Source organism: Erpetoichthys calabaricus, chromosome 12 (assembly GCF_900747795.2).
Source record: "Erpetoichthys calabaricus chromosome 12, fErpCal1.3, whole genome shotgun sequence".
NCBI lineage: Eukaryota > Metazoa > Chordata > Cladistia > Polypteriformes > Polypteridae > Erpetoichthys > Erpetoichthys calabaricus.
This window is the reverse complement of record NC_041405.2, coordinates 160,755,050-160,781,555: the sequence shown is the minus strand read 5'-3', so window position 1 is coordinate 160,781,555 and position 26,506 is coordinate 160,755,050. Positions and strand designations below refer to the sequence as shown.

At 41.5% G+C, this 26,506-nt stretch overlaps 1 protein-coding gene across 9 annotated transcripts in view; it reads right to left on the bottom strand.

Moving 5' to 3' along the window:
- The window catches only part of nfic (nuclear factor I/C), a 491,683-nt gene that overhangs the window by 162,458 nt on the left and 302,719 nt on the right, over positions 1 to 26,506 (bottom strand). For 7 of the 9 annotated variants that reach the window (XM_051934998.1, XM_051934995.1, XM_051935001.1 and 4 more), the window contains 3 exons: positions 18,523 to 18,594; positions 8,835 to 8,918; positions 1,889 to 1,963 (listed from right to left, as the gene is read on the bottom strand). In XM_051934998.1, the coding sequence (XP_051790958.1) occupies positions 1,889 to 1,963; positions 8,835 to 8,918; positions 18,523 to 18,594 (231 nt within the window). The remainder of the gene's footprint in view (positions 1 to 1,888; positions 1,964 to 8,834; positions 8,919 to 18,522; positions 18,595 to 26,506) is intronic. The other 2 variants (XM_028816638.2, XM_028816639.2) reach the window with 1 other exon arrangement.

Here is a 26,506-nt window from a genome sequence, read left to right as displayed (position 1 = left end):
TACAAAAGAAAACCCTTGGACATTGATTCGATAGGAACGGCCTACTCGGAATCACTGTCCAAATAGTAATCATGTGGTGGTGTAGGAGCATTTCTGCTTCTCTCCGTTCACAGTCTGTCTCGTTTTCACGACGCTGTCGTTTCTTCTCACGATCTCATCTCAACCTTTCTCCAATCTCGCAGGTTGCTTTGTGGCAATCCAAAGAGTAAGGCAATATACACAGAGCAATGGTTATAAAAGGGGGACACATAGGTATCCAGGCTGACATGTGAGCAAGCCAGGGTACAACTGTGAGACGCGCAGCACTCGCATGCTACAACATAACAATAACAATTTCCGGAACGTGCTGTTACTTTGTCATTCATTTTACCCACTGTCTTTCTTTCATTCATATGTTACGTAGGCACGTACCTTTTATCTTCGGCAATCTCATTCTCTATCCAGGCCTCAGGAGCTAACCAGCGTAACACTGTCCACCACCCCTTTCGTTATTTCGGCACATTATTGACATCCGTGAGTAACAACAACGTACTAAACTGGAAGGTGGTCTACACATGCATGGAATTTGCGGACAAACAAAGATCAAGATGCAGATGAAGATTATATATAAAAATTAGTTAATTTAAAGCACAACAATTTGTTTAGTTTGAATGTCTGTGTTTTGAGGTGTGACTGGAGTACTACAGTCTTCAGTAGTATAAGCCTGGAGGAGATTCTTAATGCAATGCCTATGTTTTAGCTGTCTCTCTACTGCCATCTTGTGCTTCTTCTTCTAATTCATTCGCGGACAAACAAAGATCAAGATCCAAATGAAGATTATATATAGAGATATTAACAATAAGAGCAGCTCACTACTGAAAACAGCAAATATAGGAGGCAGTCGGGACTGAACCGGGGACTCTTGATTACAAGTCAGCAAATCTTACCGCTACGCCACAGAAGCTGTTGTAACGTTCTTGAACCTTTTGTGAAAGTGTTTATTTCATCTTTAGACTTCAGGCTTCACACATTATATAGTTTATGCCTACATTTTGTCATTTACTACTAAAATAAGAAAAACGTTTCTGTTTTAACAATGTGTTTACACAGATTATTGTAGAAACCGGACACACATGAAATGCATGTGTTCCAAATAACAATCTATTATTTCCACTCTAAAAGTCCAGCACTTCACTCCCAGATAATCAAAGCATGAGCTGGGAGAACTTTGTGCACGTTCTGCGGCGGTGGGGGATGGAATAGCAGGCTGCTTGTCTTTATTGGCACATTTACAGGACAAAACATGCTAACAGAGAGGTGTGAAGGGATTTAAGGTGGGCTAGATTTTGTAGGCTTTGGTAATTCTAGTGTTAACAAGAAGTCTGTTAGGAGGTATTCACTGTAATAAACTTTGTGTTTGCACCCGGGACATGTGTCTGGTCTTAAGGTGCTGCAGTGCCCCCCAGTAGTCACAGTATATATAGTACACATTCTGTGTATACTTTTCTTGGTGTGTGTGTGTTTTCTTGGTATTTTTGTCAGTGTTCTGAGGAGACACTTTCACTGCACTGAAGACACTGTGACCGAAGGCCTTAACTTACTTTATCTCATTGGCAGCAGGCAGAAGCTGAGCCGAGTGGGAAGAACATCACTGTTAGGTTTACAGTGCATGCACCGAGGGTTTATTTGTCACTACAGACCCCTTAGACTCTCTTAAACCAAACTGTACATCTGTTAGTCATAGAAAGCACCCCCATAGAGCCTCATCTGCACCTTTGTCACTTTGCTCGCATGCTGAGCATTCTTTCTCATCAGTACTGGCAGGTGTTAAAAGTGCCTAAATGAAACGGAATTGAGAAAGTTACAGGAAAGGAACATGATAAAAGGAAATAAAAAAAAGGATTCTTACTTCTGGAGACTTGAACCAGCTCTGTTACGCTAAAGACTCCTGAAGTCACAAAGCTCTCCTGAAACTCCGGGGTATCTGCAAAAAGATAGCAGAGACATTACAGCTATGGTGTGAGAGGGCTGGCGCCAGGAAGAGTTCTGATGTATTTGTTGTAAAACAAAAAAAAAAAAAAATTAACATTTACGAGAGCGTATTTTATTAAAATAATGGGTCAAATGACTCATAGCACCTTTCATATTAGGCAGCGTTCCAAAGTGTTTTACATGAACTATAAAATCAACTTACTTGCACATTCTGCAGCACCCTTTACTTACAGGTTTGTTGAGTTGTTCCAATCTCACAAAATTCTTACTTACATGTTAATCAAAATCACCAGACTGAAGGATGAATCTGTGGACCTAAATTATGCCAAAACTTGTTTGGATAAAACTTAATTGGTTACAAAATATATGACTATGTTAACCTATAGCCTGATTGGTTAGCCCAAATGCAAACGCCTATGAATTCTTTCAATAGTCACGTCCTTCAGTGGCCCACCCTTCCAGTATCTTTCATATTAATATTTATATTTACTTGCTTAGCGGACGCTTTTATCCAAAGTGACTTACCAAAGAGGTCAACATAATGGAGTAAACATCAGTCTGGGGGACTGTTTGGGAACAAGTGTGACAGGATGAGGTGACAGAATTGACTACTACAAGTGAAGAGCTCAGAACAAATTGCCAATGAGTTACAAATCTAACATTACAAAGTGTAGGTGCCAGGGAGGAAGAACAGGCATCCTGGCTGGGATAAAGTGTGGATTCATACCCAGGCCAGGAGGCCAAAATGGATGGACTGGGCAAAGGGGCTTATCGAGAGCAGTTCATTCCCCCATACAAGAGGTGGCAGTGTTCCTCAAGGCTGGACCAGATTAAGACACATGCAGGGAGTCTGGAAAATGGGGCCCTGTTGGGGTCTTTGGATAGCACCAGATGGCACTGCCAAGGGCAGGACTGCCCTGGTTTCAGGATGAGCTGGGCATGAGACCAGAAGCAGTTCCCCACTTTCATTTAAAAGACAGCCCCACTTAAATCGAGTCAGGAGGCAGCAGGCAACACTCTTGGAGCAGGAAAGAGTGAGCTGTGAATGGTATGGTATTTTCTGGTGTTCTGGAAAAGGAGGTATTTTGTCAAATAAAAAATGTATTTATTTAACCTTGAATTGTGTTGGGTATTACTATGTCTGTGGCTTGGGGCTCAGTGGCTCCTCCTTGTGGTTACAAAACTCTAATAGGCTCTAAGAGGGCATTTAAATGCTTCTCAAACACACTGAGGGAGTTAGAATTTCAAATGGAGGTCAGCAGGTCCTTCCATCAGCCAGGCGCTTCATAAGAAGAGAGTCTGGACTGAGATTTGATGCCACACAGAGGTGGCATCACCAGACTCAGTTCAACAGCAGACCTGAGTGGTGAAGAAGGAGCAGGGGACCTTAGAAGTGTCTCCAAATACTTGGGAGCTGACCCACTGACCACTCTGTAGGCAAGCATCATGGCTTTGAACCTAATGTGTGCCGCTACAGGTAGCCAATATAGTGAAGTGAAGAGAGGAGTGATGTGGGCCTGCCTTGGCTGGTTGAACGTCTGACGTGCCGTTGCATTTTGCCTCATATGCAGCAGCTTAGTGACACACGTTGAGTGGCAATAGTCCAGGCATGACCAAGACCAAAGCCTGGACCAGGAGTTGTGCTCCATCACATACGGTCTGATCTTGTTGACATTGTACAGAGTGAATAATGCCGACAGAGAGACCATAGCAACATGCTCTCTGAAGGACAGCTGGTGATTGATCACCACCTCAAGGTTGAGTAACGACATGGCCAGCGTTAGTGATAATAGGCCAAGCTGAACTGAATAGATGTATGAAATAATAAGAAGGTCTTTGCCAGGTTGAGCTGGAGATGGTGTTCCATCATCCAGGCGTCATATCATTGAGACTGGCAGAGATACTAGCTGATAGTGTGCGGTCCTCTGGGGGGAATTGACAGTTTATAGCTGTGTATCATCAGCATAGCACTGACAGGAAAATCCATGAAATCCCACGACAGGGCTTTGTGAGGAAATATAGAGAGAGAAGAGGAGCTGGCCCAACACCAATCCTTGGATCACCTACGTGTTTGCCTGGAGCATGTGTGACATCTCTCCATGCCAGGACACCTGGCAGAACTCACACCACATTAGGGCAGACCCAGGGATGCTGAGGTTAGAGAGGGAGGTGAGGTGGACCTGGTGGTTGACCAAGTTGAAGAAGAAATCTAAGCAGGATGAGCACAGGTGACAATGCTGGTAGCTCTAGCTTGCTGGAATGTGTCGATGACAGTAACTCGAGCCGTTGGTACTTCACTTTTGTTGAAGTGTGCTCACTTGGTTTGGTGTCGAGTCCACTCAGCTGTGCTCTTATGTACTCTGTGTACCCTTGAGGTCCTCTAATGCAGCAGGTCCACAAGCGGTTTGTCTCAGTATCTTCAACCTTCATAATAATGGAAGCAACATGTCCAGCCAGCTATGCATCTGCATTCCATAATAATTACAAGCACCTACCTTCAAATACATCTGGAATACAGCCTTGTTTCTAATATAATTAAACCTTAATTTTTTGGCTACTTTGAAATCCTTTGCCCTTTACAGTAAAACCTTTATTTGAGAACCTCTTACAATGAGGGTTTCAGGCTGAATGGTAGTCAGCTGGCAATGGACCCTGAACCTGTGACACCTCCTGGACTCTAGTGTGACATTAGTGAGCTCAGCATGTGTACGTGAGACTCTTCCAAGAAGAGACCAAGATAACCGTTCATGAACCACATTGGTGTCACTTTCAGAGCAAACCAAGAACGGCTTACAAACCTCTTTGCCTACCAGAACACATGACGGGCTCCGAGTGTATTTCCACCCATGAACCCTCTGGCACCCTAAACTTGTTGGCACTCTAACGCACCTTGCAGTGGTGTCTTCCTGCTTCAAAAGGAACTGAGTGAGTGCAAAAATTGTGTTACTTTGTGTTTTAATTACCACTTTTTTGTGACATGTTTAAGGTGGCAGGTGTTACCTGCATTATCAAATAAGGCTTTCCTATTCAAGTGATTCACACTGTAATGGCTTTTACTTTGCATAGTGTTATGTGAAGAGTTCATTGTATAATAACTGTATTTGATTCACCTCGTGTTTGTGCCCACTAAGGCGGATTGACTGACTGGTTAAATTATATTTTATCTCCATCCAGTTCCTTTTCCAAATTTTCACCAATTTCGTCTCCATTTATGAATGACTTGTTCTGCAAGATGAAGCTTACTATTTGCGTACTGCACCACACTTCTAAAAATCCTGTCTTCATGCTATAAATCCGGCTGTTATGACATTAACGAATAATGGGTCTGTGTCAGCTATTTTGAAAATCGCTTCTGTAACTCAAACATTAAAACAAGTCCCGTCTTGATGTGACAATTTGAACAATTCCTGGTCCATCTCTCACTTACCTTTTCTGTCTAACATTCTCAAGCGTGTTATGGCCTTCCATGTATTAACTTGTAATCAGGTGATGGAGACCCATCAGTCTGGTTTGAGAGAAACTGCTCTGGTTTGTCCATTGCGGCACTTCTTGTGTGATTTTGGGCTATGCAAAAATAAATTGTATTGTATTGTTTGAGTCACTCATGATTTGCTTATGGCAGCAGACTCAGGGCACACCAGCACATGAATTCTGTTAGACCTCAATGAAGCACTTGATCCTGTCAAGCATGCTATGCTACTGTCCATAATGGAGAATATTCTGGGTATCTCTGGCATTGCTCTTAAATAGTTTGTCTTAGCTGACTGATAGGCAGGAGTTTGACAGTCTTGGCCACAGTAGGTCCAGCTCAGTGCTGGTCCCTCACGGTTCTGTCCTCGGCCCTCTGCTCTTCAGCATCTAGAGCAGGGGTGTCGAACTCCGGGGCCTGGAGGGCCGCAGTGGCTAAAGGTTTTTATCCTAACCCTTTCCCTAATCAGTGAGTAGTTTTCACTGCTAATTAACTCCTTTTCCCTTCATTTCAATAGCCCTGTTTTTAAGGATTCAGTCCTCTGAATTGATTTGTTTCTTCATTAAATGGCAGCCAAACAGAAATGAGACGTGAAACGAGCCAACAGATGACCAGCTAAACTGGGATTTCAAACTCCAACCAATTTCACTCCGACCAGTCTCTTAATGAGAAGCTGATTCTTGCTGTTAATTAAGCCCGTTATTTAATTCAATGGCTTGTTGCTGCTCTCATTCTGCCACAGTAGACATTTCCAAATCTGTTGATTTTTCTGTTTTTTCTGTCATATGGTGGCTTGTTTGATGTCTCATTATTGTTTGGCTACTAATTAAGGAAAAAGAGACAATTAAGGGGCCTGAGCCAAGTTAATTAAAACTAAAGCATAAGAAGTTAATTAGCAGTAAAAACGGCTCACTAATGAAGAAGATGGTTAGAATGAAAACATGCAGCCACTGCGGCCCTCGAGGACCGGAGTTCGACACCTGTGGTCTAGAGCACGGGTGTCGAACTCCAGTCATAGGGGGCCGCAGTGGCTTCAGGTTTTCATTCTAACAATCTTTTTAATTAGTGACCAGTTTTTACTGCTAATTAACTTCCATCCATCCATTTTCCAACCTGCTGAATCTGAACACAGGGTCACGGGGGTCTGCTGGAGCCAATCCCAGCCAAAACAGGGCACAAGGCAGGAACCAACCCCGTGCAGGGTGCCAACCCACCGCAGATTAACTTCTTTTGCCTTAGTTTTAATTAACTTCCCCTCAGTTGTCTCTTTTTCCTTAATTAGCAGCCAAACAATAATGAGATACAAAACGAACCGCCACATGAGCAGCTCAATGATGCTCATCACACAAAATCTGAAAATAAAGAAAGGTGAAGGTCTCAGTAAGGCTGATCTCTCAGGTCACCAAAACATTTTGACGGTGTTCTTAGAAAAAAACACAAAATCAACAGTTTTCGAAATGTCTGCTATGGCAGAATGAGAGCAACAAGTCATGGTATTCAATAACGAGTTTAATTAACAGCAAGAATCGGCTTCTCATTAAGAAAGTGATTGGAATGAAATTGGTTGGAGTTTGAAGCACTAACTTAGCTGGTCATTTGTTGGCTTGTTTTACGTCTCATTTCTGTTTGGCTGTCATTTAATGAAGAAAAGAATCAATTCAAGACACTGAATCCTTAAAAACAGAGCTTTTAAAATGAAGGGAAAAAGAATTTAATTAGCAGTGAAAACTGGTCAGTGATTAAGAAAAGGGTTAGAATGAAAACCTGCAGCCACTGCGGCCCTCCAGGCCCGGAGTTCGATACCCCTGGTCTAGAGGCTTACCCTTGGCCATATTATTCATTGCTTTGCAACAAGTTTTCATTTTTACACAGATAATACTCAGATCTGTTTCAGCATTATAAACACGAAAGTTCAGAGTTTCTTCAGCTTACAATGTGCCTCAGTGAGATTAAAACCTGGATGGCACAGAACTCTTTAAAATTAAACTGTAACAAAGCCAAAGTCCTACTAATTGGCACTAAAGCTCATCTTAAAAACATGAGCTCCTTTGCAATCACTCATGGTGATGAGATCATCACACCTTGGTGTCGTTTTTGATTCCTTCCTTTCTTATTCTACACACGTACACCACATTAAGAAACTTTTGTACTTCTACCTCCATAACATATCCTGTGTTCATTCATTCCTCCTCCTTTTCATGATTTCATTCAGAGCTGTGGAACTGGAGTCAGAAGCAAGGATTTGAAGTATGCTCATTCCAATTACAGGGCCTCAAAAGAGTCCTACGTTGCTACAGTATTTTTCGTCACTACCTCTCCCTTAAGCAACTTGCACACCTGGTGCCTTCCTTGGATGTGGTAGCCATTTCTCAGGCTCCCCCTCCAGAATCAAACCCTGAAGCACTTAATGGGTTACTGGAGTCGGAGCTGGTATATACAGTATATTGTGCCGACTCCAACTTAATGTAAATAGGAATATGTGGACCTTCCAGTCTTTGACTGGATGCTCAGGATGACTTACAATGTTAGTCTCAGATACACAATGGGAGGTCTGAAAATTGAAAGTACACCACATGAGAAGGAGTCGTAGTGGACTCTACGCTATCAACTGCCAGACAGTATTCAGAAGCCATTAAGAAGGCTAACAGAATGTCAGGTTATATAGCGCCTTGATGTGTGGAGTACAAGTCACAGGAGGTTCTGCTCAAGCTTTATAACACAATGGCGAGGCCTCATCTGGAGTCCTGGGTGCAGTTTGGGTCTCCAGGCTACAAAAAGGACATAACAGCACTAGAGAAGGTCCAGAGAAGAACGACTAGGCTGATTCAGGGATACAGGGGATGAGTTATGAGGAAAGATTAAAAGAGCTGAGCCTTTAAAGAATATTAAGAGGAGACCTGACTGAAGTGTTTAAAATGATGAAGGGAGTTTGTCCAGTGAAGTGAGATGGTGACTTTAAAATTAATTCAACAAGAAGACAGGGACACAGTTGGAAACTTGTTTAGGGTAAATTACACACAAACCTTAAAAGTTTTTCTTTACAAAGAGAAGCACAGACACATGGAATAAGTGACCAAGTGGGGTGCTGGACAATAGAAATTTAGGGGCCTTCAAAACCTGACTTGATGTTATTGTTGTGGATTTAACACTAGAATCCCTGAAGCCTATGAAAAAACTCCCGGGCCACCTTAAATTCCTTTGCACCTCTCTATTAGCATCTTTTGTTTTGTAAATGTGTCGATCAGCACAAGCAGAAAGCAGCCTGCTATCCCATCCCCCAACCGATGGAGCTCAAGACGCACAGAAGATTCTCCCAGCTCAAGTCTGTGTATCTGGCTGTGAGGTGTCTGGAGTTGTATAGAGTAAACAACATATCGTTATTTGGAATACATACATTTCATGTGTGTCCCGTGTCTACAACGATCTGTGTAAATGTAGGATGACAGGAAATGAAGGGCAGGAATCGTTGAACACATACCTAAAACAGAAACATTTTTCATGTTTTAGTAATAATTGACAAAATGGAGATGTGAAGTGTATAATGTGTGAAGACTGAAGTCCAAATATCAAATAAACACTTTCACAAAAGGTACAACTATAACAAAACAAGTGCGTTTTTATTGAAGAATATAACCGAAGAAAAAGAAATCAGGTCAGGGTGCAATGCTGACACGACTGCTTGGGTGGTGCAGCGGTAAGTACTGCTGACTCATAATCAAGAGGTTGTGGGTTTGATCCCGGGCTCTTCCTAGATTTACCATTTTGAGTAGTGAGGTTCTCTTATTGTTACTATTGTAGAATAAAAACATACATTTCATGGCATTGTAGTGTAGTGGATAGGACTTGTGAACTTCTGCGGTGGGCTGGTGCCCTGTCTGGGGTTTGTTTCCTGCCTTGCACCCTGTGTTGGCTGGGATTGGTGCCAGCAGACCCCCCCGAGACCCTGTAGTTAGGATATAGCAGGTTGGATAATGGATGGTTGGATGGTTAGATGGATGGATGGATGTACTTGTGAACTTCGTGGGCTGAATGGTCTGTTCTCGTCTACATTGTTCTAATGATTTGCATTAGTATAACAAATTATGTTATGCCCTCTTGTTAACTCCCTCACATTAAGCTATGAAAGTTAGGTTCTCATTCTAGTTATTATTACTATTACAGGTTTAGAATTCTATTAATGATTTTTGAATTTATAAAGTTACAAGGAGGCTTTGCCCCCTGCTTACTTCGCTTGCCAACCCTTGGGCCGGCGCTACGCGCTACCCAGTTTGCGTTTCTGCTGCTCGCGTTTGGGGATGAAGATGTACAATTTAAACAGATTGTTATTTTCATGGGAATTAGTTCTATCATGCATATGTAACAACTATTTTACATTACAGCGAGTAACGTATAACAGCCCGTGAGTGAATTTCGTTTCTTTCTGTCTAACAAATACACCGACTTTTTCAAATGTTTATCTCTGTTATTTGTTAATTTTCTTTGCAAAAGCATTTTTCACAGGAAACCGTTAACGTTTTAATACGAAAGGCATATCAAGATCTCCTTTGGTGTCTAATGCACTACATTACCTTTCTTGGATACATCCTTCTTTCAACAGTAATTGATGTTTTCATCTATCGCACAATCACCACAGACTTTTTCAGCATAGTCTTGATTGATACGCATTTAACCAATGTGCCGTGTAACCGATTGACAATTTTCGTGTTAATTCGTTTGACTTCATCGTTTCTCAGTGCTAGGATTTGCCCGTGTACTAATTTCTTTGGTTGAATACTCTTCGGGATGAAATTCTTCAATAAGATTTGGACATAATAAGTCTTCTTTATTTGGGATCATAACGTGAGTAAAACGTAAAAATTTATAAGAGCTGAGAGAGCAAGAACTGTGTCTGTCAAAAGCATTCATACGAATGAGAGGTGTGAGGACCGTGTGTGTGGATGGATATGGTTTAGAGGAGGGTGGGACTTGATAAAATCTCATGGCGGAAGTCTCGTCTTGCGGGACTTGAAAAAATCTCTCTTAGAAAAACTCTCGTCTCGTCTCAGGATTTCCTTTTATAATAGACAGACATATTTTTATTGTCCTTTTATATTTGTCTCAAGGCACAGACTTAGGAGCTGAGCTGCTAAGCATTTCACTGCATATTGTACTGTATTGCCTCGATTACTGCAACTCGCTGTATTCTGGGATTAATAAATCCCTGATACACAAGTTACAGTTGGTCCAAAATGCTGCCGCTCGCTTTCTGGTTGGGGCAAGAAAGTATAACTCTGTTTCTCCAATATTAGCTTCTTTACACTGGCTGCCTGTCAGTTTTCGAATTGATTTTAAAATCTTGCTGCTAGTTTTTAAATCTTTACATGGGCTTGCTCCTGCCTATTTATCTGAACTGTGTGTTTTACATCAGCCATCTAGAGTGCTTAGATCTTCTGGTCAGCTGTCTCTGGTTGTCCCTCGTACCAAGTGTAAAACTAAGGGGGACAGGGCTTTTGCAGCTGCTGCGCCTCGCCTGTGGAACGCTTTATGTCATCACATAAAGGAGTCGTCGACAATTGAACTGTTCAAAACAAGACTAAAGACTCATTTCTATTCACTTGCATTCCATGACCTTCAGTAATTCTGATGGTTTCCTCTTTGTGATTATATAACATTACTTCTATTTTTTATGTATATAACATTACTTCTATTTATTATGTATTTTATTTTATGTTTATATATTTTATTTCTATTTATGTTTTATGTTAATTTGTTTTGTTTTTCTTTTATTGTAAAGCACTTTGGCCACAGCATTACTATGTTGTTTTAAATGTGCTATATAAATAAATTGACATTGACATTGTATGTTTAATTTGTATGTGACAAATAAATTTGATTTGATTTGTTTGGGGTGTTCTTATAGTGTTTTGTTTTCTTTGTATTTTTATTCTGGTTTATTTTTATTTTTTCAAATTAAAAGCTTTGTGTTCCCTGTAATTATCTTTATTTAGTGTTTTATCATTCGTTTCCAACATTATTTATGCCCTGTCGTTCATTCTAAATTTCTATGAAGTACTTTGAGCATGGGAAAGAGAGCTATATACATAAAATGTATTGTTATTCTTAAACCCCTAACTCTGCGGCTCACACCAGTACAGTTCTGTGCCATCAATATCCCAAAAAAAAGCAAGGGGCTGGAAGTCAGAGTTCAACTCCAAACTCCACACCATTCAGAGCAATGAACAACAGTTCCAAATTCCCCCAAGAGCCAGTGTTTATTTTGTTGGCAGGAGACTTGACTGAAATCACAAAGAGCAGGGCTTTGAAAACATCACAGAAAAAAAAAGAAACTCTGACTTGAGAAAAAGAAAGCAAGTGACGTACTTTCCCAGAGGCCTCTGCTCCCCGAAACAAAGTTAGAAAGCAGGAAGGGGATTCACAGGTCTGCTCTTACTGTAAATTGTTTCAAGAGGCTCCAGGAAAACCCTGTGGACCGAGTGCTGATGCAATGTGGCTTCTGTGGTCTTCCTTATTTGTGAAACTGGTGCAGAGGTTCCACCCGTTAACACACTTTGTTTGCGCGCACGCAGCCGCAAGACAGCTGTCTTCCTGTGTCCCGCTGCCACCACCAGGGAGCTGTCTTCTCAGGCCTCGTGTTTTGTTATATTTTGAATTTTTGGATGCTTTGCATTGAGATTCTTTTGGCAATATCATTACGCTGCTCTGTACAAGATATATAAAATAAACTTATAAACTAATTTGATAAGGTGATTCATTTTGCAAAGTACAAAAAGTTACTGTGCGCCACCCAATTCGGAGTGTTAATAAGTAATGTAATGATTTAATTTTTATTATATTATTTATATATTTATTATTTATTAATTATATTATTTAATATTTCCCCTTGGGATTAATAAAGTATCTATCTATCTATCTATCTATCTATCTATCTATCTATCTATCTATCTATCTATCTATCTATCTATCTAATTCATGAAGTAGAAGTACATAATAAGCAAGAATAGTTGCATTAAATGTCTGCAATATTCAAATGTGTGTGTTTCAATATAAATGTTAAAGTGTAAATGATCTCAACATTAATAGAAATTTGTTATTTGTTACCCTCTAATGGAGGTCCATAGAGGGCTAGATCTCTAGTAAACGATCAAACATCAAAAACAACATTATATTCATTTGACTGTCCTACAAATAGCCTAACACAATACCTCACAAGCTTAAACTTGAAATTTGTCATTTCTGTCACTAGGAGTCGCTCTTAGAGGGCTAGGACCACCGCTAAAGAATCAAATATCAAAAACATGACTGTATTCATGATCAACAACTTCGAAACAGCATCAAATGACATTGCACACAACTAGATCACTGGTCTCCACTTCTCCTGATCCCTCATGTCCCATGACAGGGTGACCCCCTGAGGTTAATTAATGTGGCCTGCACAACTTGAAGTCCTTACAATCATTTTTATCATAAGGGTGTATTTTCCTACGCAAAGATGACCTAAAAGGAGGGGGTTTGGGATCTAGAGGACGAAAAATATGGGAGAAAACCAAAAAACTTGTCGTGCAGAACTAGACATCAAGACAAGTTGAACGGTATATCATATGTGTGGACTTTCTCATTCAGGAGGTACCACACATAAAACCTGAAGTGATTACAAAGCATTCAGAAGTAGTTCTTATGAACACATGTGAAAGATCATTGTAAATACAATTTGAGGGTAGAGATATCCAGCATCGGGTGACACCAGCACAATCTTGGGTTAATCGAGATATTTCTTTTTTTTAGAATTAAGGAAGTTCGTTCTCCCCTGGCCACCACAGGGCAGTGTAAGATACATCCAAATGGTCACCCTAATACACCTCAGTAGGAAAGAGAGCATGCAAGGACACCTGGTCCTGCTACTAGGATAGTCGCCAAAAACACCTTCAGGCTTCTGAATGACCACCTCATGAAGAGTTACCCGGAAGTACCTGATGGAGCCATTTCAACTGGCCATAGCTCAGCAATAATGCTAATGGACTGATATGGTAAGGTCAAAATACAAGAGAGGAATGGTGAGTTTAAGGCCATTTAAATGTGGTCACCGATGGGGCTTCATCAGCAGGCCTAGTGAGAAAGATCCACAAAAGTAAATGACCATTCGCCAAAGGTCTTTGGAACTATGAGAGGTCCAGCGTTGGATAATCTCACAAGCCTAACAGGAAGGTACAACCAAAGATGTCCGGTCATCTGGTAAGAGAAGATACTCTTATGAAATAAGACCATACAGTGTGTATAAAAAAACAACCGGAACTGATGCAGCCACTTGGTGTTACAAGTCCCATCAGCAGTTCAATGAAGAGCACCTGTCTGAGGTTTCAACCGATGGTGTCTGAAAGATCCAGACATGTGGTGAGTCAGTAAGGTGGTCTAACCGACACACTGTAGAAAAAATAAAACTCAAGCAACTTTGTGTAAAGAGCAAGTCAGAGAATGGAGACAAGAAACTCTTCAAGTTGCTAAATATTCAGTTAAATTAAACATTAAGAAATGGAAAGAGTATGTCACAGCTTTAAATCTGAGAAAGCAGGTCTTCCACAAAAATTGAGAAAAAAGAGACCTTTGCGAACTACAAAGGAATCACAATCTACAGTGGCAGACACTGGAGAAACGGGGCAGAAAACAATTGTACCCGGGTGCTTGACCAGTCCCAGCTTTATGGGAGAGTGACAACAGAGAAAATAAAAAGCACATGACACTACAGGTATAGTTTGCCAGAAGACTGGAAGAATGCTCTGTGGCTTGATGAGACCAAGATGTCAGCTTTTTGGCTATTAGATTTGTCACATACTGTATATGTGATTGGGACACAGCTAAAGGGCCTGAATGATAGCAGTACCATGCCAGAACAGGGGATGGCGAGCTGCACTGACTTTCTCTGCCAGATACCGGTGCCATTGATGAGGTCACTTCCAGTCCTGGTCCTGATGATGTCACTTCCTGTCCCGGCCTTTAAAGCCACCATATTCTCACTCTCTCATCAGTTCTGTTCTGGATTCAAACCTGAATACAACTCATCAAAAAACACAACCCTTTTGCAGGCAGGGCACAATATTGGGGTGGCTGCCCCAAATCTTTTTGATGTCTTCGTGTTATTCTTGTGACAGACTAAACACCACCTTTGAACACTGCACATTACCACAAGCACACCATATCCACTGGGAAGCATGCGGGTAGCAGTATCAGGCTGTGGGAATACTTGTCTGCAGTAGGCTCTGCAAGGCTTATGAGGGTCAAATGAATGCAGCAAAATATGGGGAACACCCTGAGAGAAGACCAGAAAGACAATTGGCCCAAACATAAAGCTAAAGGTACACAGGAATGGCTGCAAAACAACAAAGATCTCAATCCAATTCAGAACTTGTGTCTGGACTTGACAATGGATGTTCACTCACAATCACCATGACACTTGACAGAACCTGAGCAGTTTAGCAAAGAAGAATGGAGAAAAAATGGTAGAACCAATAGAGACAGAGAAATATATGAGCAAACAGACTCAAGGCTATTATGTCTGCCGTCTACTAAATGCTGACTTGAAGGGGGTTGTGGTCGGGTGCAGAAATAACAGGTCACGCAAAATTAAAAGTTGGGATGCCAACCTAAACATTCTACCAAAAAATGAATGCCTCTTGGCAATTGTGCATCCTGCCCTCAGGCTCAATACAAACAAACGGCTTTGGCTCTCGTGGCTGATTTAGGATCTATCACACAGGAGCTCGGTCTAGTGGGTCGCTTTGGTCACAAAAGGTGTCTCCTTCTGGGCAGCCAGGTTTCTTATATAGCTGGTGAACTGGAAGGGGCGAGGCTAAGTGCCCTCACTGGGCAGTTTCTTGGTGCAGTGTGAAGGGAATGTCAGCGGCAGCTCCACTTCTCGTCCCGGTGGATTATCACACACCACAATCGAGCCCGGGATGAGATCCTCAGACTCACATGTGTGACACGGTGAATACTTGCACCATCAATTATTTTATGTTTGTAATTAATTTTGACCAATTTGAATCAGTGTGCATTTGCTTTGACATTAAGGAGCCTTCCTCTGTTGATCGATTTGAAAAAAGCCAAATTAATTCCACTGGGATTCAACGTGAAAAAACTTCCAGGGGGCTGAATATTTTTGAAAAGCACTGCACTGCCAATGATATTCCAGGACCACCCTCTCAAAGGTCTTCATGGTGTGGCAGGTAAGTGGGCACTGGTCTGAAGACATTTGGTGAGGAGGCGCCCACCTTATAATGCTGAGTGTTTTCCACAGCAGCTGCACTTTTTTTGGGTCAAAATCTTTCTTAGCATGCTTGTCCTTCACGAAAACATGAGACTTAAAATTATTCTCGATCATCACGGCAAACTACGTGGGATAAGCAACATATCAGAAAACAAAAAATCATTTTTGATGATATATTCTTTTACCAAAGGGAAAGGGTTTGTTTTAATGATTAATTGTATTATTTGAAATAATTGTGTCCATTTTCATGTATTTTTTGGTGTTATCTGAGCAAAAAGGGGGCTTATTGTTGGGTGCCAAGGAAGCTTAAAATGTTTTCCATTTAAAATAATATTCATTTTGTGTTAGTGTTACAGAAATTCAACTTACTTTATAGGAACAACATATCATCACATAAGGGGTGAACCTGCACTAATAATAATAAAAATAATTCATTACATTTATATAGCGCTTTTCTCAGTACTCAACTAAGGCCAACAGCAGTCACTATTCTCTGAAAAATCGCCAACAAACCAATCAGAACACAGACTGTAAACCTGCTTTCAAACAGACTTTGTAGTCGTATATATATATATATAAAATAAAATAACAGCGTGACTTTAAGTTCAGGATGCTAAACGGGTTTAATTCTACTATTATTCAGTTATACACGTAGGTCTACCGAAGCTCAGGTCTCAACAGAGTGAACAGAAGATGTGCCGAGTGCCGTCTCTCACTCCCATTTCTGCAGATAATACAGTACGTTTGCACAGCTGCTGCCAATCTCACATGGCGCTGAATTCAAAGTGACTCCTGGAACGTGTCTGCACCTCTTATGACTGTTGTATGTAGAGTCAGAGCGGCAGACAACATCTGCAAATAAACACAGTGGCCCAGGAAAGGGCAAAAATAGAAACCCCCAAATTATGCATTATCAGGCCACTCAATTAAAGGTATTTAAAGTGCTACAAAAGTCCTCTAAATGGTTCCACATGTTCACTGCTCTTGGCGCCGTTGTGCGAGCTCCACTCTTGTCTTTAGCTGCATTAACATAGCTCTCCAAATCTCCACTATTACGACTCATGTGCACTTGAGAGGTTTCCATTAAATCACTTCTTGGTCCGGAAGACAAAAGCTGATTAAAGCAGGCAAGTGGGCACAATGGTAGGGAAAGGACTGAACAGAACTTGCTATTTGCCATAATGTAGTCAAAATGGATAATAAGAGCCTCGCCAGTCCTATGGTCCCACTCTCATGCTCACTCCGTAACGGCTGTGGAAGATGCGACTGCTTTCAAATGTTTAAGAAGGGTAACAGAAATCTTTGATGAGAACAGGCCACTCAGTTAGCTCACAAATGTCTGTTAGCTTAACATCCCCCAGTGACACCAAATGAAGAGTCGAAAGCAGATCTGGCCCTTGAACCTTTCTAAAGTGGCCTGACTTATTACATACGGCTTGCAATGTTAGTTTATATTCTCAAAGACCCTCCTCACTCCCACCTCATGTTAATCTCATACATAAATTGTGTCCTTATATAATCAGGTTACATTTATACCTGCCATTAAAATGCATTTTTAGTGTCTGCTTGTATTTAACTGTATAATGACTCAAACCACCTACAACTGAACACCAGCAAAACCAAGGAGCTGGTGGTGGATTTTAGGAGACCCAGGCCCATTATTATGGACCCCGTGATCATCAGAGGTGACTGTGTGCAGAGGGTGCAGACCTATAAATACCTGGGAGTGCAGCTGGATGATAAACTGGACTGGACTGCCAATACTGATGCTCTGTGCAAGACAGGACAGAGCCGACTATACTTCCTTAGAAGGCTGGCGTCCTTCAATATCTGCAATAAGATGCTGCAGATGTTCTATCAGACGGTTGTGGCGAGCGCCCTCTTCTACACAGTGGTGTGCTGGGGAGGCAGCATAAAGAAGAGGGACGCCTCACGCCTGGACAAACTGGTGAGGAAGGCAGGCTCTATTGTAGGCATGGAGCTGGACAGTTTGACATCCGTGGCAGAGCGACGGGCGCTGAGCAGACTCCTGTCAATCATGGAGAATCCACTGCATCCACTGAACAGGATCATCTCCAGACAGAGGAGCAGCTTCAGCGACAGACTGCTGTCACCGTCCTGCTCCACTGACAGACTGAGGAGATCGTTCCTCCACCACAGTATGTGACTCTTCGGTTCCACCCGGGGGGGTAAACGTTAACATTATACAAAGTTATTGTCTGTCTGTTATACCTGCATTGTTATCACTCTTTAATTTAATATTGTTATTATCAGTATGGTGCTGCTGGAATATGTGAATTTCCCCTTGGGATTAATAAAGTATCTATCTATCTATCTATCTATCTATCTATCTATCTATCTATCTATCTATCTATCTATCTATCTATCTATCTATCTATCTATCTATCTATCTATCTATCTATCTATCTATCTATCTATCTATCTATCTATCTATCTATCGGAATGGGCAGGCTGGACGATGCCCACACATTAATTCTTGGGTATTAAGTTCTTCTAATGGCTCAGCTCTAGATCAGTAATAACAGTGGCTTGATCTTTTATTGACAATTCTTACAAAAATGACTTCATTGTTATGCATTTAAAAGATAGCAAAATGTGGCTGTTTCCCCTTTAAACTTACCTGTGACAGGTGAACCTAACTGACATGTGGTAAGCACATCTAATTTTTTACACAATTAGACAACATCGGGATTTCCTTGGTTTGCAGTGACCATTGATTTTTATTTGTCTCCCTCATGAAGCAGGCAGGCTGATGTAAAAGTCGATTAAAACATTGTTTGGCAATGTCACTGATGCCACTTACCCAATGAGGCTGTCTTGCTGTCCTCCTGGTCGGAGCCAATGCCAGTTCTGGGGCTGCTGCTCTGCTCGGATTCTGTAAAACAAAAACAAGGAAAAATGTCTCATTAGACACTATAAAGTGTAATAACAATGTCAATAGAACACACCCAAGATGGAAGAAATGGCAGCCAGCACACAGTATCACTGTACTCGATGGAAGACATCCACTGGAGCCACTGATTGGATTTACAGGGCGAGTTTCAGGCAGCAGCCCCCCCACATCTTTCCATGGAGAGTATTCAGTGTTAACTCAGTGAAAGTTTGAAATGCAATCCTGTACAAAAAGTGAAGATGCTTTCAAAAATAATGAAATGAAGTTTTCAAATATCAACACATTTAATATGAAAAGCACAAATCAGTAAAAGACAGAGTCAAATCAATATTTGGTGTGCTCATCCAAAACAAAGCCAGGGGGCAGTAGAGGCTAACAATTCACTCTTCACTGAGGCTGCCTGTGTGCAGCTCACCACATGCCACCAAATCACAAGTGTGAAAAGTTTAAAGAAGAGCTTCAGAACGCTAAGGAGATGCTGGCAGGGTGAGGGCAGGTGGTGTCTCCGACTCTGAGGTGAGGTTCCGGATGTCTCAATGGCACCGACAATGAAAGAGTTTGCTCTATTGATCAGGGAAACCTGGTAGAAGAGGAAGAAGAGGAGATTCAAACAGGAAGCACTTCTTCACAGAGTGAAGCGCCAGTGAGACGCTAAAAGCTGTCCTCTGAGTCATGATTACGACAAGAAGATGAAGATAAAGAAGATGACATTGCATTTATACAACACCTTGAGACACTCAAAGTGCTTCACACAGAGAGAGGTGGGCCACTCCAGCCACCACCAATGTGCAGCATTCACCTGGACGATGCAACGGCAGCCATTTTACACACATACGCTCACCACATTAGCTATTAGGTGGTGAAGAGCAGAGAAAGACAGACAGCCAAATAAAGATGGGGGATGATTAGGAGGCCAGAATGACTAGGACATGATGGGCAATTTGGCCTGGACATCGGGAAACAAACTGGAAACACTGGTGTGATTCTCGAGTAGGTCAGTTGTCAGCTGAGAAGAAGAGCAGTGATACCCAAACACATCTGAAGTCTCATGTCACATGTTCATTTTACCTTTGAGTTTCATGACCTCGCTTTACAGACTGTTAGTTGGATGATCTTATCTGCTAAAGGCGCTATATAAAATGAAAAATTCACTCCTCCATACTATGTGAATGGATGCTATGAAAGTCACAATGCAATATCACCCATTTTGTTTTGTTATCAAATTTTTATTAAGCAAACTAGGGGGCTTTGCCCTCTGCTCGCCAATCCCCCGGCCTGCACTACGCACCAACCACTCCGCGTCTTGGCCGCTTGCGTATGTGAATTTCACTTTCACCAAACAACAAATCTTTTAATTCTCACGGATACGCCTCTTCATTGGGAAGAAACCTTACTTTTCCCTGATGGCAACACGAATTAGACGATCTACAAGTCTCTGACTTAAAGTTTAAAGCCAAACAATATCTACATACTTCTGTCATATCACCTATATCCACATATTCGATCTCTTTTCACTGTTCCGTTATTTCACCGAGTAATAATTTCCGTTTGTTAGCACTAATGCGATCTTTACTATCATTTTTTTGAGACTTTCAAATTTTAGTACTTCCATTATCTCTAACCTGCTCTGCATGTGTATCGCGCCAACGTTTTCGAACCTCTTTACGACGTTCTACTTTGTCTTCTACTCTTTGTCTTTTATTTCCGACCCTGCTTGGAGCTGAGAGCACAGGAACTGTGTCTGACCACAGCATTCACACGAATGAGAAGTGATTGGACTTATTGGTTGTAAATGTTTGAGAGGAGCGAGACTTGTCAATATCTCTTGGCAATAAGTCTCATCTCGCAGGACCTGAAATTATCTCTGAGAAAGTCTCGTTCCAGGAGATCCTTTTATAATAGAGAGATATGCAAATACAGGTTACAGTAAATCAAACATAACCATGAAAATGCCAATATAAAATAAAACATCCAACCCATTGCCCCCAAGTTAATCGTTGCAGCTGCACACAGGACCTACTACAGTAACTGGCCATTAAATAAAGCTCTCATCCAGGTGGGTCCAAACAAGAGGGATATAGGATTGATACTTAGATACAATGACAGGTGAGGCAAGATGACTCCTAACTGAATAGATGACAATATGCTAGCATTTCGAGGCAGTTCAGCCCCCATGATTGCCACTAATTCTAGCAGCAGATAGCTCAAGAAGCATATGGCTGTAAAAAAGAGGATTTCCAGAAGCAAAACGACTGAGAGTCAGGAGATCTCTAACTTAAAACTCAGGCTAACTTTGTAGTGATTGAGCCCAAACAGAACAATCTGCTGCAAAGAGGAAAACAGCAGAAAGAACCCAAAGAAGGAAAATTTGTGGAGTACATGGAACATAATAGGATAGGACAGAAGAAAGAAACTGCGGCAGACAAAAGGCTGAAAGTTTCAGTATGGGCAGTAGATGCGAACAATCTGAGAAACAGCTGGGGTATCAACCGGGTCACCCCGTTTAATTAGAACAAGAAAGATCTCTGTTAGGATCCAAGTGACAAATGATAATAACTGGCTTTTCTCTGTGAGAGCAAAATAAGGTCGGATGTCTACCTTTCGGGAGTGACGTCTTTTTAATATTGCCGGGACCAGAAGGGGCGGAGCCTTCTCAAGACTGAGCGGCTGTTTGATGCTGCAGGGAAAGGAGAAGATACTGTTACGAGTCTGTGCCCCGCTTGTCTCACGATATTACTGCAAACCTCCACAGTTCCTGGATGGTGCTCAAGTGGTGCCCATATATTACAATTGGTACTGAAAAAAATACCAAAAAAAACAATTTTTAAAGGGGTACAATTCCACCATTTCTATATTTTCGAAACTGGAAAGAAACACATCCAGACCCCTTTCCACTACACCAGGGAAAGTTTTAACATGATGAAGACTACACAGGGGAAAAACATAATTCAAGGTACTAGAGGCTTCACGGGGGACTCCTCTGCTTTGACGTTCCTTGTATTGAAGCGGAGAGCTGTCCGATGGTGTGTTGCATCAAGGAGGCTGGAGTGACACAGTGGGGGGATTGTGAGTTATACCAGCTGGTGTCGATACCGAAGTCAAATAATTTGCACGGATCCAACACTAATTCTCAGTATATCTGTAAAAAAGTACCTGGGGGTTTAGAAGAGCAAAGAGAACAGAGGGGATCGTTAGAAAGGCCCAAAAGCAAACGTTTACAGGGAAGTGACACACAGTGGAACCTCAGGTCACGAATGTCTCAGATCACATACAAATCGGGTTACGACCAAAAAGTTCGCCAAACTTTTGTATCTGTTCACAACCACACACTCGGGTGACGAACAAGCCAGTTTCCCTTCCGGTTCGTACGCGCTGATGATTTCCGCACGTGTTCAGTCTCTCCCTGGTTTATTCCTTTCCCAAAGAGAAATACAGACCATGAAATGAAGTGCTGTATCCACCATACACCTTCTGGGCTATTGGGAGATGCAGCACACAGAAGACAGACTAAGGCAGGGGAAAGGTGGCCGGGGGTCACTTGTCCGACTCTTAAATAAACAGAAAGACAGCTGGACCCGCCAGGGAAGATCCCATTCGTCTTCCTTCCCTGATGATAGCTGCCTGCTTCTTGTCGCTAAGCCCTTCAACTCACTTCCAGCCAGCCATCCATCTGACCTGCTTTTACAGGAATAAACTGTAAAGGCCAAAGCCTTCTACAACAGGGGTTTCCCGTCTCCATTTTGGGAAACCCATGTGTCTACAGGTTTTGGTTCCAACCAGTCAAACATTTTTCCTCAAACAGGTCAAATTTCTTAATGCTGTCCTGACTCAGCAGGAAAATAAGATGACTGATTTTGTGAGTAAACCGGGAGAAGCGGGCAAAAGGCAAAACAAAAGAAAATAACCCAGACAGGAGGACTAATAACAGGCAATAAGTCTAAACCAGGCAACACAAGAAGAGAAAACACACAACAGATCAAAATGAAATTAAGGATTTTACCTGCAGATTGGGTAAGATTCATAGTGAAAGGATGACCTTTTACACCGGTTGTTGATTAAGTCACAGTCATGACCCTGAGACCCAGCCTATAGAAATGAGGGACGTGACCCTGACAACAGTACACAATATGGCTTCTCTTAAAGGAAAAGGCTCCAAAGCATCTGTCTTCAGCCTAAATCATGACAAACGCAGTGTTTCTAAAACATTTTTTCTTCTTGCAACCCAATTTAGCCCTTCTTAGTGTCTGTGAGTCCCATTAGAACATTAGAACACTCTAGACGAGGACAGGCCATTCAGCCCAACAAAGCTCGCCAGTCCTATCCACTTATTTCTTCCAAAAAAACATCAAGTCGAGTTATGAAAGTCCCCAACGTCTTACTGTCTACCACACTACTTGGTCGCTTATTCCAAGTGTCTTATCATTCTTTGTATCAAGTAAAACTTCCTAATATTTGTGCGAAATTTACCCTTAACAAGTTTCCAACTGTGTCCCCGTGTTCTTGATGAACTCATTTTAAAATGACAGTCTCAATCCACTGTACTAATTCCCTTCATAATTTTAAACACTTCACTCAGGTCACCTCTTAATCTTCTTTTGCTTAAACTGTAAAGGCTCAGTTCTTTTAATCTTTCCTCATAATTCAACCCCTGTAGCCCTGGAATTAGCCCAGTCGCTCTTCTCTGGATCTTCTCTAGTGCTGCTATGTCCTTTTTGTCTCACCAGTGTGTTATAAAGTTTGAGCAGAACCTCCTGCGACTTGTACTGCACACATCAAGGCACTATATAACCTGACATTCTGTTAGCCTTCTTAATGGCTTCTGAACATTGTCGGGAAGTCGATAGCTTAGAGTCCACTACGCCTCCTAAATCCTTCTCATAAGGTGGACTCTCGATTTTCTGACCGCCCATCGTGTATTCAAACCTAACATTTTTACTTCCTACGTGTAATTCTTTACATTTACTGACATTAAATTTCATCTGCCACAAATCTGCCCAAGTCTGTCTGCTATCCAAGTCCTTCTGTAATGATATAACTGATTCCAAATTATCTGCTAATCCACTTATCTTGGTATCATCTGCAAACTTAACCAGCTTGTTCCTTATATTCCTATCTAAAAATATTTATAGATATTAAAAATAGAATCGGCCCTAGCACTGACAACAACAACATTTATTTATATAGCACATTTTCATACTGACCCCTGCTGGTCACCACTCTTAACATCACCAATTCTGATGAGGTTCCTCACACCATCACCCTCTGCTTCCTGCGTCTGAGCCAATTCTGCACCCATCTAAAAACATCACCCTGAACTCCCACTTCTTTTAATTTGATGCCCAACCTCTCATGTGGCACCTTATCAAATGCTTTCTGAAAGTCCAGATAAATAATCTCATCTGCTCCACTTTGATCGAATCCTTTTGTTGCCTCCTCATAGAATTCCAGCCTGTTAGTAAAACATGACCTTCCTCTTCTGACCCCACGCTGACTGTTCCTAATAACTCCTGTCCTTGCCAGGTTTTGCTCAATCTTCTCCTTAATAATTCCTTCCATTGATTTTCCTGTGATGCATGTTAAGCTTACTGGCCTGTAGTTGCTCTGATCTGCCCTGTCACCCTTTTTATATAATGGAATGATATTTGCCATTTTCCAGTCCTTTGGAATCCCTCCAGTATGCAGTGACTTGCTAAAAATGTGTCAAGGGTTTATATACTGAATGTACTCGCTAGCCTCCTAAAGAACTCGAGGGTAAATATTATCTGGTCCTGGTGATTTGTTTGATTTCAAACCAATGGACCCAGTCCATAAAGACCAGATCTAATTGGGTGGGGGTCCCCCTTGCAGATTTGGAACTGACAGTCATAGCATTACGAGACAATCTGCATACCCTAAGAAAAAGGTGGTGAGTTATGAACCAGGGTGAACCAAAAGGCGGTTTAATGAGCTGGTCATTTATCCTGCATTTAAAAATTAGGAGATTTACATTATGTTGGAGAAAAAAAACTAACATATGTATATATACAGTATATATTTATTATTAATGTCTAACAATATCATACTTTAAAATGCACAGAAGCTGTCTAAGCCAGTCCTTGCTGGAGGGAACATTTACAACTTTCTAGATCTGATGAGAATTTCTCTGGTTATGTGTGATGGGGAGGGGGACAGGTGATAAGTGGGGGCCAGGTGTGCAGGGACACTTTACATTCTATTAGTAACCCCCCCGTCAAAGAAGAAAGCCTAGACTAGAAAGGGACAAGTAAACGTATGACTGTGACATAAAGCAGGTCTAAGAAGGCAGTTTAGGATTTATTAAATCTCGTTTGTCTGAAACTACGTTTGTGCATCCTTTGAAATCACAAGTGATAGGACATGAGCGTCACATGGAATGGGCACCGATTCTACTTGATCGAGAGACGTACCGAGGACGACAAGACTGGGCTTAAATGGAAGGCATAGAAAAGGCAAAATATAGAGGGACATTCTGTCTGTGCCAGTTCCAGCCGTGATGTTCTATGCTGTTGACATGCTGGTTCATGCGTCATACTGGATGAAGCTGGGCCAGAAGCCATTTGGAGAGTTAAGCATATTGGATGCTTAATGTGACCAAAATTGTTTTATTATTATTTTGCTATAGTTTGGGGATATTACCTCTAATGCATGAATAACTTTGTCACTTTTTCCGCTTGTCTACTACTTTTTGAGACCTGACCACTGGTTCTGTTGCTCCAACTAATTTCTTGGAGGTATAGCATGTAAAAGACAGGGGGAGACGTGTTGTAGTCCTGACAGTGTGTAAGTGTATGGGATTTGGGGCCTTCTATTATGGTCTACGCAATAAAGTGTATAAGGAGGAATAGAGTCACCCCTAGGACCATGTCACAACAAAACAACATTCATTGGAAATGTAGACACATTCATATTTTTAATTACTTTACTCTCTTTTTCTCATCTTCCTATTAATGAACCTTTATACTGTTGAGTTTGCTCTCTTAAGTCAATGGCACATTACATGACCTCTACAGCAGTGGCTAAAAGTTTTGGCAGTGACACAAATGTTGTGTTTTGCAAACTTTTGATGATTCAACATTTTCAGATTATTTATTTATTTTTACACATTTCTATGGTATACTGAAGAACAATTATAAACATTTCATAACATAGTGCATCCACTGAACAGTGTCATCTCCAGACAGAGGAGCAGCTTCAGCGACAGACTGCTGTCACCGTCCTGCTTCACTGACAGACTGAGGAGATCGTTCCTCCCCCTCACTATGCGACTCTTCAATTCCACCCGGGGGGGTAAACGTTAACATTATACAAAGTTATTATCTGTTTTTACGTGCATTTTTATTACTCTTTAATTTAATATTGTTTTTTGTATCAGTATGCTGCTGCTGGACAATGCGAATTTCCCCTTGGGATTAATAAAGTATCTATCTATCTAATAGATAGATAGATAGATAGATAGATAGATAGATAGATAGATAGATAGATAGATATGTGAAAGGCACTATATGATAGATAGATAGATAGATAGATAGATAGATAGATAGATAGATAGATAGATAGATATAGATAGATAGATAGATAGATAGATAGATAGATACTTTATTAATCCCAAGGGTAAATTCACATACTCCAGCAGCAGCATACTGATAATAACAATATTAAATTAAAGGAGGAGCCCTCCGGACAGCAAATTCGAGCCCCGAGCTCCAGCAGGGCCTCATGGACTTTGTAGTGTTGTCACACAGCCCTGCTGGATACCTTGGGGGCCACCAGGAGTCGCTGTAGGGGGGCTAGTGGGCCCTTACGTGCCCTATAACCCGGGAGTGCGTCATCACCACGTGACTGAAAGAAACGACGTGCTCCCAGGCTGAAAAGACTG